Source organism: Gymnoscopelus braueri (assembly GCF_963280865.1).
Source record: "Gymnoscopelus braueri genome assembly, contig: SCAFFOLD_215, whole genome shotgun sequence".
NCBI lineage: Eukaryota > Metazoa > Chordata > Actinopteri > Myctophiformes > Myctophidae > Gymnoscopelus > Gymnoscopelus braueri.
In genome coordinates, this window is record NW_027660529.1 from 58,958 (window position 1) to 71,802 (window position 12,845).

The 12,845-nt window shown below is 41.0% G+C and overlaps 1 protein-coding gene across 4 annotated transcripts in view; it reads right to left on the minus strand.

Annotated features, from left to right (window-relative positions):
* The window catches only part of LOC308081470 (uncharacterized protein), a 30,337-nt gene extending 17,771 nt beyond the window's left edge, over positions 1-12,566 (minus strand). For all 4 annotated transcript variants that reach the window (XM_080457844.1, XM_080457845.1, XM_080457843.1 and 1 more), the window contains exons 1-3: positions 12,527-12,566; positions 11,727-12,428; positions 5,867-6,463 (exon numbers count right to left, since the gene is read on the minus strand). In XM_080457844.1, coding sequence (XP_080313970.1) covers positions 5,867-6,463; positions 11,727-12,428; positions 12,527-12,563 — 1,336 coding nt within the window. In that variant the 5' untranslated portion in view covers positions 12,564-12,566. The remainder of the gene's footprint in view (positions 1-5,866; positions 6,464-11,726; positions 12,429-12,526) is intronic.
* Positions 12,567-12,845: the final 279 nt, after the last annotated feature.

Below are 12,845 nucleotides of genomic sequence, written 5' to 3' on the forward strand. Positions count from 1 at the left end.
AAAAAGTACTCAGATGTTTTACTTAAATAAAAGTATCAATAGCGCAATGTAGAAATACTCTGTTAGGGCGCGCCCCCACCAAGAGTTGGCTGGCCGCTGTTAAACGCAGGTTGTGCGCGGCCACAGTTTTTTGCAGCCAGCAGATTCTAAAAAACGGGAGTGTCGCGCCTGTCACTCACTTTCAGGAGCCTCCCCGGTGGCCCGCACCGCTAACTCTATGCTGCTGCCTTGAGCACCATGTTGCTTCCTGAGTCTTGAGACGGTCCGCCTTCGACTCACCCGATTGGACAGAGGGAGAAAATCAGCGCCTGCCTCCAGCAGTTTTATGCTTAGTCGCGGAGAGCAGATAAACGCAAGGTCTGTGCGACCAGCGGAAAAATCTGCTCTTGCGTGAATCAACGCATTTACATTGACAATGCATTGGCAGATTCTGCAAACAGCGGCCAGCCAACTCTTGGTGGGGGCGCGCCCTTACAAGTAAAAGTCCGGAATTCTAAATTTACTTGAGTAAAAGTACAAAAGTATTGGCATCAAAATGTACTTAAAGTACCAAAAGTAAAAGTACTCATTATGTAGAATGTCCCATGTTGTTTGCAAAATGTATAAACATCTTTTGAAAATAGCAGATCTACAAGATCACAACGTGTGGCATCGCGACGCGTTTTGATCAAGGGCGCCGATACTGTGGGTGCCTCGGGGCTAAAGCACCATGCAGGTGAAATGACCAAAACATATTTACAGTACCATAACCATTACAGTAGCTACTAGCTGTCTAGCTCGGAGAACAACTCATTGGTGGGGGGGGGCGCGAGTATGAGCGCGCGGGTGGGGTGCGCACGCTCATACTCGCAGGCAGCGCGCAGCCGCTCGTACTCGCAGCGCGCTCCCATTTGTTTACATTTTGCCGGCTCCAGTCTTCATCTAGCAGGTAAATTAGCACAAACTAAGAGAGAGAGGCTTGCCTTTAATGCACTATTAGCAAGATGAAGCCATCTGCACCTTCAGCAAAGAAGAGATTCACCCAGCAGAAACTACATTTCTTCAGACCCAGCAAGGCCCCTAGCGCCGAGGCCACGAGGCGAACAGCACAGCGCTGTGGCGAGCAGCAGCGGTAGCCGTGCCCGTGACCCGGCCAACAGTGAGGAGGAGGAGGAGGCGGAGGATAGCACAGCCAGCTCCGCTGCTGGTGGTCGTGCCCGTGACCCGGCCGACAGGGAGGAGGAGGAGGAGGCGGAGGATAGCACAGCCAGCTCCGCTGCTGGTGGTCGTGCCCGTGCCCCGGACGACAGCCGACAGGGAGGAGGAGGGGGAGGCCGACAGTGAAGATGAGGATGAGGATGAGGAGGAGGAGGAGGAGGGCGAGGAGGAGGCGGAGGATAGCAGCAGCAGCGAATGCGATGGCCGTGCGCCGGCGGTCCGTGCCCGTGACCTGGTGGTCCCTGGCCCTGCCGAGGCGGACAGCACAGCCAACCATACAACCAGCGGCCCGAGCGCCCCTACTACCCCTAGGACGAGCAGCAGCAGTGCCCGTAAAGATGTGCAGAGTAAGGGACGTCAAGGTCGGAAATATCAACTTTCTTGGAAAGGGAAATACCCATGGATCACGTATGACTCAACCAAAGACATTTTTTTTTGCGCGGTTTGCACTAAAGCTGTAGAAATGGATGCCCCACTTCCATGCTTAGGACGTGATCAAGATAGCTTGAAAGCGTTTGCACACGATGGTTTTTCCAGCTGGAATAAAGCACTTGAAAGATTTGGAGTCCACGAAAAAGGTGATCGGGCTGCAATTCAGGTCGCTGCTAATGTTAATGCCCGCGTAAATGTTGTCGCTTCCATGTCTGCTGGTAAACTAAAGAATATGACTGATTCAAGACGAGCTTTGCTGGCAATTTTATCCTCTCTTGAGTACCTTTCAAGCCAGGGAATGGCCATTAGAGGAAAAACAGACGCTGAGTCCAATTTGATCAAATTACTACATTTGCGTGCTGGAGAGATCCCAGAGCTGAAAGCTTGGCTGGCTCGTAAGGAGAGTAAATGGCTATCTCATGACATCCTTAACGAAATGACAGAAATTATGGCTCATGATTTGCTGAGACGACTTATTAAGGAAATACAGTCTGTTGAGTGTTTCTCTGTGATGATCGACGAGACAGCTGACATTACAGTCAAGGAGCAAGTGTCTGTCTGTTTTCGTTTTGTGACTGATATGCTTGAGACAGAGGAACTTTTTGTTGGATTTTACGAGACATCGAAAACAACAGCAGAGACACTGTTTAACCTGTTAAATGACGTCTTGATAAGATTCTCACTGCCAGTAAGTAGGTGCAGAGGGCAATGTTATGACGGCGCTGCAAATCTCTCTGGAATCAGAACAGGTCTACAAGCCCGCATGCACTAGCTGGAGCCCCGAGCACTGTATGTTCATTGCACCGCACATGTTCTGAATTTAGTTGTGCAGGATGTCGCCCAAAACATCACAGCGTGTCGTAACTTCATGGGAGTTGTTCGTGACATAATAACACTGATCAGAAATTTGCCAAAGCGACTCGCCTGGTTTAAGGAGTACCAAGGCAGCAACGCATCTTCTTTGAGACCCCTTTGCCCCACACGCTGGACTGTGAAAACGGCTTCTTTACAATACATTGCTTCCAACTACAGTGCACTAATGGACTTTCTCGAGGACCTTTCTGCACAAGACAGAGGTGACGCAGGATCTAAAGCCAGTGGTTTGCTTTTGCACCTACAGAAGTTTACCACCTTTTTCTCTTTGCAACTCATGCTTAAATTCTTTTCACGCATGGAAGCGGTCAATGCTGCACTCCAAGACCACAAGTTGCACCTTCAGAAAGCTAGAGAGATGGACAGACTCAGAGGAGACATAACGTCTCTTCGTGAAGGATTCCAACACTTTTGGGGAAGCACTACTGCAGTAGCAAATGACCTGAACTTGGACCCCCCAGCTGTGCCAAGACCAAGAAAGGTTCCCTGCAGATTGGACGATGGAGGTGCTCCTCCACACATCTTCCAAACACCAGAAGAAATGTACAGACAGGAATACTTTGAGGTCATGGACACAGCATCATCATCCCTGAACTGCAGATTTAGTGCTTCTGTGTTCAAACACATGCAAACGCATAGTGCAGTTCTATGGAAAGGATTTAGTTGAAGTCAGGCTGACACTGCATCGTGACATTTGCATTGACATGGCAAAGACAGATGGACTTCGGCTGTCTACTTTTAATGATGTAGTTGAGTTCTTGAAAGATGATAAGGGAAAGGGCAACAGAGCTATTTGCTCAGAGCTCACAAGACTGGTGAAACAAGTGCTGACAATCCCTGTAACATCATGCAGCTCAGAGAGGTCATTTTCAGGCTTGCGGAGACTGAAAACCTATCTGCGATCCACAATGGGTCAAGGAAGACTTAATCACCTTGATCTTTTACACTGCCACAAGCATGTGGCAGAGGAGGAACTGGACCTGGATGTTATAGCCAATACCTTCATCACCCGCTCATCTGCAAGGAGTAGCACCTTCCTCTTAAAGAAATAAATGGTAAGTGAAAAACAAATAATTGTTTGTTTTACTGCATGTACTTGTATATGCTTTGTTCACTTCACTACATAATAGGCTAATAGGCTGTAATTTAATTTAAAAAAAATAATAATCTTTCTTAATTTTTAGTCCATGATGCACAAATATGCGCACGACTCCAGGGAGTGAAGTCAACGAGAGAGACCAGAGAGAGGGAGCGAGTCAGCGAGATGGTTCCTTCACAATTAAAATAGACAAAAAGATATTTTTAAAATAAATAAGCGTTCTGCTGTCTGCATTGTCATTGTCAGCACGTTATCTTTTGTACAGCTTATGGACGGTGCTGAGATGTTGAAACATGCTGAAAAGTCATGAGTGAGTCTGAGTTGACATTCATTGTAAAATCATACCAGTACCACTGTACTATTGGCAAACTGTTAAAAAAGTAACCAATGAAAAATAATGCCATTTTTTCCGGCCGCGGGTGGGGGGGGGGGGGGGGATCTTGTAGATCGGCTATTTTCAAATAACCGAAATATATATAGAGCGTAAGTGGTTAATGTATGTTTAGTAATACACATCTAAATCTAAAAAGTAACTAGTAACTAAAGTTTTCAAATGATTGTAATGGAGTAAAAGTACAATGTTTTCCTCTGAGATGTAGTGGAGTAGTTCAAGTAAAAGTATTGAAAATTGGAAATACTCCACTAAAGTAAAAAAAATACCTGAAAGTACAGTACTTAAGTAAATGTACTTAGTTACTTTACACCACTGGTTGCTACGTCATGTAGCCTGAAGCTGTACCTTCCTTGTATTTATGGATACACTACACTACACTACACTACACTACACTACACTACACTACAGTTCAAAGACAAATGTACTTTTGACTCATTGACATTTCTAGGAGGACAAAAAGAACATTATTAATTTACCACTTAGGCCCTGTACTAAATATATATATACAAAAGCAGATCTACAAGCTCACAATGCGTCACGATGTCCTGCAATGGGCCGGGAACCCACGGATACCCGGCCACATTTTATCTATGAAATCAGAGAGCACAAAGTTTTCATATAATTGTAGTGGAGTAAAAGTACAATATTTGCCTCTGAGATGTAGTGGAGTAGAAGTAAAAGTATATAGACAATTGAAAATATTCCAGTAAAGTAAAAGTACCTCAAAATTGTACTTAAGTATAGTACTTGAGTAAATTTACTCAGTTACTTTACACCACTGCGAGCGGTGAATATGAACGGGTAAGGTTGATTTGATTACATACAATTTTCTGTGCTATATTATTACTATGTTCTCACACACCATGAAGGTAGAGTGACTGAAGTCACCACACATACAGCATGGAACTATTAACTAATGGATGAACTGTCTATGAAACAGTGACATCACAGGCTAATCCTTTAAGGACTAGTCAGGCTGAATGGTGAGCAGTACTTAATGCAGAGAAATATTAAATATTATAGTTAAATATGATAGTTATCATGCAATGTAAAACCATTCAGGCAGTGTCTTCCTTTTAGTGGAAATGTGTACAAAAAGACTGGCACCGATAGCTCCATAATCACTCAAACTCTCTCACACACACACACACACACACACACACACACACACACACACACACACACACACACACACACACACACACACACACACACACACACACACACACACACACACACACTTCTAGGAAGGGAAGAAGTGCATTATGATATACCAACTTAAAGGAATAGTTCACCCCGAAAATGACTGATTTTCTATCAATTACAAACCCCATGAAGCCTTGAATTCATGGAGATGTTTTGTTTTTTGTCGCATTCCTGAGACAATAATTTGATGACCGTGTGTATATCTGGTAGGAGACACAAAGAGTCTCATTTGTGTCTCCTACCGGATACATTAGCCGGTAGGAGACGGTAATCAAATAATTGTCTCAGGAATGAGACATTTCAAGGCTTCATGGGGTGAGTAATTGATAGAAAAATGTTGGGGTGAACTACTCCTTTAAGCCAAATGTCAAATATTGTGAAAATAGCAGATCTACAAGCTTGCAAATCTGCTATTTTCACTATTTTGTATATGTTTTGAAGATTTCTGGTATTTATTTTGGGGGAAAGTGCAAATAATTTGACAGAGCAACTTTCACTTGTAGTGTAATATTTTACCAGGAGTATATTTACTTTGACTCAAGTATACTGCACTTGAGTACTTTGTCCAATACTGGTTGCTACATCTCGTGGCCTGAATTTTAACCCATACAATCGTTAGCATGTTAGCATTATGTTCAATAGAAGACAAACAGTTAAATACTCACTGTCAGGTGTTGCTGGACGTCCTGTTCCATAATGGTCCATCTCCTCTATCTTCAACAACAGCTCTGTGACCTGAGTGTCATCATCCCTGTTCTTATTGTTGAAGAGATGGTATCTGTTCCCACACTTCTCTACAAGCCTCTGTAGGCCCTCTCCTTCACTCTCAATGAACTGCTCAATGGATTTACCTCCTAGACGGTCTCCCACTGTGAACAGTATCATAGTGTGACTCCACACTGTCTGACTGAGAATCTGCATGTGTTCCTCCATGTTTTTACACTCATCAGCTGTACATGAGGTTCCTGCTCTTATAACCAGGAGGAGAGCATCTGGTCCTTTAGGACACAGAGATGCACTAAGAACTATCTGCTGTTTGATCAGCTCAGGTGTTTCATTTAGAGGGTCTTCCTTCCACCATCCTGGAGTGTTGACCACAGTGGCCTGTCTCCCTCCTACGTCTCCCTGTCTCTTCTCACACTGATCTGTTCTCTTTAAACTAAACTGCTCTGAACCCAGGATGGTGTTTCCTGATGAACTCTTCCCTGAACCTTTATTTCCCAGAAGTATAATGCTCATCTCTGACAGATGGAGGTCATCACCTGAAATATAAGAGATAATGCATTAAACATGTATCTGTTAGTGTGTGTGTGTGTGTGTGTGTGTGTGTGTGTGTGTGTGTGTGTGTGTGTGTGTGTGTGTGTGTATGTGTGTGTGTGTGTGTGTGTGTGTGTGTGTGTGTGTGTGTGTGTGTGTGTGTGTGTGTGTGTGTGTGTACGTACACACAGTGGTGGACAGTAACAAAGATTTAATACATTTACTGAGTAGAGTACTGTACTTAAGTAAAACAATATAATTGTATCTTAACTTGAGTATTAACATGTTTTGGATACTTATGAATTTCCCTCCACTACATTTCAAAGACAAATATTGTACTTTTGACTCCACTACATTTCTTGGAAGGGAAAAGTTACATTATGAATTAAAGGAATAGTTCACCCAATTTTTTTTTCTTCTATCAATTACACCCCATGAAGCCTTGAATTCATGGAGATTTTTATGTTTTTGTCTCATTCCTGAGACAATAATTTGATGACCGGCAGAGTCTCAAATGCAGGTCATTAAGTCTCCTACGGCAATGGTGGTTTACAGTATTGATTATTGATTCTAAAAGGATCAATACTGCAATGGAGAAGTACTCTGTTACAAGTAAAAGTCCGGAATTCAAAATGTAATTGAGTACAAACGTATTGGTATCCAAATGTAGCCTACAAGCTCACAATAGATCTGCCATTTTCATATAAGCTATGTATAAAATAGGGTTAAAGTGGTTAATTTATGTTTTATAATGTAATCATTTATATCTGCAAAGTAGGGGAGAGTGGGGTCCAACGACGCACCCTTTTCTATTTCCCTCCCTGCACAGAGATTACTTAATTTCATGTAACCATACTTTTTTGTGAACAAGAGACACTTGTCCTCTCCCATTACCCGCAGTCCGTTTTAATTTTAGTGAAAAAAGTCGAACGCAATCGGTAAGTAAAGTGACGTTGCGCTACTCTCCGCACACGGCCACCAGTCGGGACGAACGGTGCATACATGGGGGGCGGACGGCGCGGTCGGATGAAATGTCCTATAACAATCACATAAGTTACATTTCTGGCATCTAACTCTCATTGATGCTTCAGTAGAATCCTACGAGCAAATGACCATGCTGATAGTCAAATAAATGTATCATGTTAATGTCCCCTCTGTCTGTTTCCTCAACTTTGTGTTTTACACATGCACCGTTCGTCCCTCCCTGTCCGTAATGCACCGAGTGGCTTAATGCGCCGTTCGTCCCTCACTGCCCTCCCCGGATGTTTTGCTAGCTAGCACAAAAGCTAATGAATATTTTTCAATGGAACCTTCACTGAGAGTTAGCCCACAGATTAGCCTAACAGACAAAATCCATTTACAATCGGCACCAAATAAACACAGCAGTACAAATGGAAAACACTCAAATAGGGTATTTTTTACTACAGTGTGGAAATACACAAAAGTGGCTTCAACTCTGCCAATTTTGATCAGAACTGGGAAAAAAATTGTGTCTGATGTTTTCGACCGAAGACGAAGAGGGTGACGTCGCCGGATGTGACGTATTTTAAGTGTAGCATGAAAAAAGGTCCGTGTTGCAACCGTCCCTGCGCGTCGTTCGTCCCGGTTCTACCCTAACTAAAGTTTCCAAATAATTGTAGTGGAGTAAAAATACAATATTTGCCTCTGAGATGTAGTGGAGTAGAAGTAAAAGTATAGACAATTGGAAATACTCCAGTAAAGTAAAAAAGTTTAGTAAATGTACTTAGTTACTTTACACCACTGCCTACCCAAGACTCCACCGATCATCACATTATTGTCTCAGGAATGAGACAAAAACATAAAAATCTCCATGAATTCAAGGCTTCATGGGCTGTAATTGATAGAAAATAAGTACTTTTTTGGGGGTGAACTACTCCTTTAAATACTTAAGCCTTATTTCAAATGTAGTGAAAAAAGCAGATCTACAAGCTCACAACGTGTAGATCAGTTATTTTCACTATTTGTCATGATACAAAGTATAGAGGGTTTAAATGGTTAAATGAAAATGATACAAATAAAACCATTCTGTGTTTTGAGAACCATTCCATTCCTGTTGAGTGTGTATTCACCCAATAGACCTACAGTATATCACTTACTGCTGTGCTTCTCAAAGTGGGGTCTGGGGACCCCCAGGGGTCCTTCAGGGGGGTCCAAGAGGTCCCCAGCAAAATGAGGAACAGTTTAAACACTTAAGCCTCTATTTTAAAACGTATTCAAAATAGACGATCTACAAGCTCACAGCGTGTCACGATGCGACACGTTGTGAGCTTGTAGATCTGCCGTTTTTGAAAAATCATGACAAATCTTCTCTTATGGGGGTCCCTGGCACAACATGTTTTCAATTTGGGGTTTGTGGTCAAATCCATATCAATATGGGGGTCCTTGACATGAAAATGTGTGAGAAAGCAGTGACTTAAAGTAAACTACAGTAATAACAGAGTTGTCTCTCACTCATAGTTCAGATGTACAAATTCATTGAAACATTTGTAAATGCTGTGTCTTTAATATCAATGCATGTTTCTGTTGCTGTTTTGAAATGTTGACATTTCAAAAAACAAAACAAAAACACAGATATACAAGTTTACAATGTGCTGCATAACAACACGTGTGAGCTTTTAGATCTGCATCTTCAACCAAATTTGAAATAGGGCTCAAGTATTTAATTCATAATGCACTTTTTCCTTCCTAGAAATGTAGTGGAGTCAAAAGTACAATATTTGTCTTTGAAATGTAGTGGATTGAAATTCATAAGTATCCAATAAATACAAATACTCAAGTAAACATACTCAAGTACAGTAGTGAAGCAAATGTACTTTGTTACAGACACACATTGTTAAGTGTAAATTAAAAAATAAAACACATTGTATATCATTGCTGTCAGGCAGAGACCTTGTATCTCCATGTTTCAAATTATTTTTTTTTCTAAATGAACACCCTACTTTTCATACAAGAGTGTCAAAATATTTTACAAATGTTCATTTAAAAAAATAATTAAAATATTAAAATATAAATAAAATATTTGCACAAATTCTCAAAGATTTTTCAAAAACAAATAGCAGATCTACAAGCTCGTAGCGCGGCAATGAGCTTGTTTATCTGCCATTTTTGAATAGCCAAAGAAATCTAAAAATGACACTCAGATGCGTCCCTAATGGGTTAAATAGCAGTAGTTTAGAACATGTCAGTCTTAACCCTGGTGGAGGAAGCTTGCACTGCATGCTGAAACATTGCTCTTTTATAAATAAATGTTTACATCTGAACTATGAGTGTGCAGAAACTTATTTTAAGTGTAGAATCATATTTATATCATGACAACCCTGACAGGGACGTGTTGTTTATGAAAGTATGTTAAAGTCATGTTGAACTTTGGTACAACCTTGACTTGTATTATAGCTACAGAACCTGCTCATCATATAAGTCCATATATGGTCAATCATCTTTATCAGTGACTGCTGTGCTGTGATTGGTCAACAGAGAATAGTGATATTTATCTCTCTATTCACTGTCAATGTATGACTAAACAGATCTCACACTTTTAACACATAAAGAGCACAAATAAAGACAATTAATACTTAGTTTTATGAATCTCCTGTAAATGTGTTGTTGTGTTTGTTTTTGTCTTAAGACCTGAAGCCAATTCTATACAAATGCTTTCTAAATCAATAGTTCTCAACGTGTCAAGGACCCCCAAAATGTATATGGCCATGAACCGACCCCCATCTGAAAAGGTTTTGTGCCAGGGACCCCCCAGGAGATAAGATTTGCTTAAAAGAAAATAACAAATCAGACTTTTTCAACACTTTTAACATTTAAAAATATATAAAACAATAGCAGATGTACAAGCTTGCTGAGCTTGTACATCTGCTATTTTTGAATAGCTAACGTATAAAATATGGATAAAGGGGTTAAAATGATTTGTTGCTTTATGTAGTGACCACATATCCTTTTGTTAAAAATCAACCTTTTCCATTTGTGTGAGTCACTCTTTGGACAGACTGAAATAATAGACGTTTGTTGAAGAAATAGAATGTCCACTCCAGGTTTGGTTAAGTTTCAAATTAAAGATGTTTATTTTCTTTCTTGCAGAAATGCAAACATGAAAAGAAAATTAAAACTGGTTGTAGAATAAAATAATAGATTTAAATTAAATCTCCCGCACGCCAACAAGGTCTAAAGACTGTGTGCTTTTCAGTCTGTCACGCCCCTAGCATGACACACATGTCCTTATAAGGGAGACCTGCTGGGGACTGAGCACACTGCAGCCATACACACCACAATACAAGGCCAATAAATAAATAATATTGAATATAAAGAACTGGCTCCTACACTTTATATATATCTAAAATCTAAAATGACACAAATGCTTTCCCAGAAAAAAACTATGTTTCTACATCAGTGGTTCTCACTTTTTCATGTCAAGGACCCCCAAGATGATATATATTTGGCCGTGGACCCCCATCTCAAAATATTTGGTTCCAGGGACCCCAGAAGCAAAGATTAGAGTTACAAATGTTCACTTAAAAATATATATTCAAAGATTTGCAAAAAAAAATTGAAGATTTTTCAAAAATAGCAGATCTACAAGCTCGTAGCGCGGCACTCGGTTCCAGGTCCTAATGGGTTAACCCATTAAGACCGGGAACATATCTGTGTAACCACTTAAACCATTAGTTTATACTTTGGGCTATTCAAAAATAGCAGATCTACAAGCTCATAGCGCGGCACCGAGTGCCATGAGCTTGTAGATGTTTTTTTTTTATCATGGTAAATTTGGGCAAATCTTTGAATGTATTATTTTTAAAGCGAACATTTGTAAATCTTTGCTTCTGCTGGGGGTCCCTGGAACAAACTATTTTGAGATGGGGGTCCACGGCCAAATACATATTATTTTGGGGGTCCTTGACATGAACAAGTTTGATAGGATTTAGAAGACATTTGTAGAATCCCCCAGAAGCAAAGATTTGAGTTAAAAAATGTTTGCTTTTACAAATGTATATTCAAAGATTTGCAAAAATATTTACGATTTTAAAAAGTAAATAGCAGATCTACAAGCTCATAGCGCGGCACTCGGTGCCGCGCTATGAGCTTGTAGATCTGCTATTTTTGAATAGCCCAAAGAAATCTAAAATGACACAGATGTGTTCCCGGTCTTAATGGGTTAATGGTGATCATTGATTCAAAGCTGTGTCTGTGTACCTGAGAAGTGTGTTAGTGACAGATGTGATTTATATGTAAATAATTACATACCCATCATTGACCTGATGCTCTCTCGTTCTTTCTTCACCTTCATCTGTCGTCGTGCTGCTCCCTCATCCTGTGTTCTCCTTTTCTTCTCAGTCTCCTCTAACACTCTTCTGTCTATCTCAAAACAGCCTCCTTTATCTCCTGCCACCTCCTGTATCTTGTCCAACAGCTCTGTGACCTGAGTGTCATCACCCCTGTTCTCATTGTTGAAGACATGGTACCTGTTCCAACACTTCTTTACAAGCCTCTGTAGGCCCTCTCCTTCACTCTCAATGTACTGCTCAATGGATTTACCTTTTAGACTGTCTCCCGCTGTGAACAGTATCATAGTGTGACTCCACACTGTCTGACTGAGAAGCTGCACATGTTCCTCCATGTTTTTATACATATCAGCTGTACATGAGGAGCATGCTCTTATAACCAGGAGGAGAGCATCTGGTCCTGTAGGACACAGAGATGCACTGAGAACTATTTCCTGTTTGATCAGCTCAGGTGTTAGCTTTAGAGAGTGATTACTAAACCATCCTGGAGTGTTGACCACAGTGACCTGTCGTCCTCCTACGTCTCCCTGTCTCTTCTCACACTGACCTGTTCTCTCTAAACTAAACTGCTCTGAACCCAGGATGGTGTTTCCTGATGAACTCTTCCCTGACTCTTTATATCCCAGAAGTATAATTCTCATCTCTGAGGGTTTTTTACTGGGGCCTGGAAATACAAGATGAATATTCATACATTATCTCAAATTAATTTTAAATGGTAAATATTTGGGACAATGTTATCATATCAATCATTGACTGGTTAACCTGAATGTGACGCCATCTCTGCAGCTTTACTGTTCATCTTTTCTTCCTAAAAGAAAGAAGGTAAAAACAGATTGAACAGACTGTAATGAATCATCCAAACACATGTATGGTTATAGAGTGAATATGGAGCGATTTTTTAGATGTATTTATCAGGCATTATGTAAGTATCATATACATCTATATCAGTGATTCTCACACTGTTCTGTTTCATTTCAAGCTGCTCCTTAACTCTGAGAGTGTACACATGGAACCAAATGGACCCGTACGGGTCCATTTGGTTCCATGTGTACACTCTCAGAGTTACAGACCTGTAAGGGTC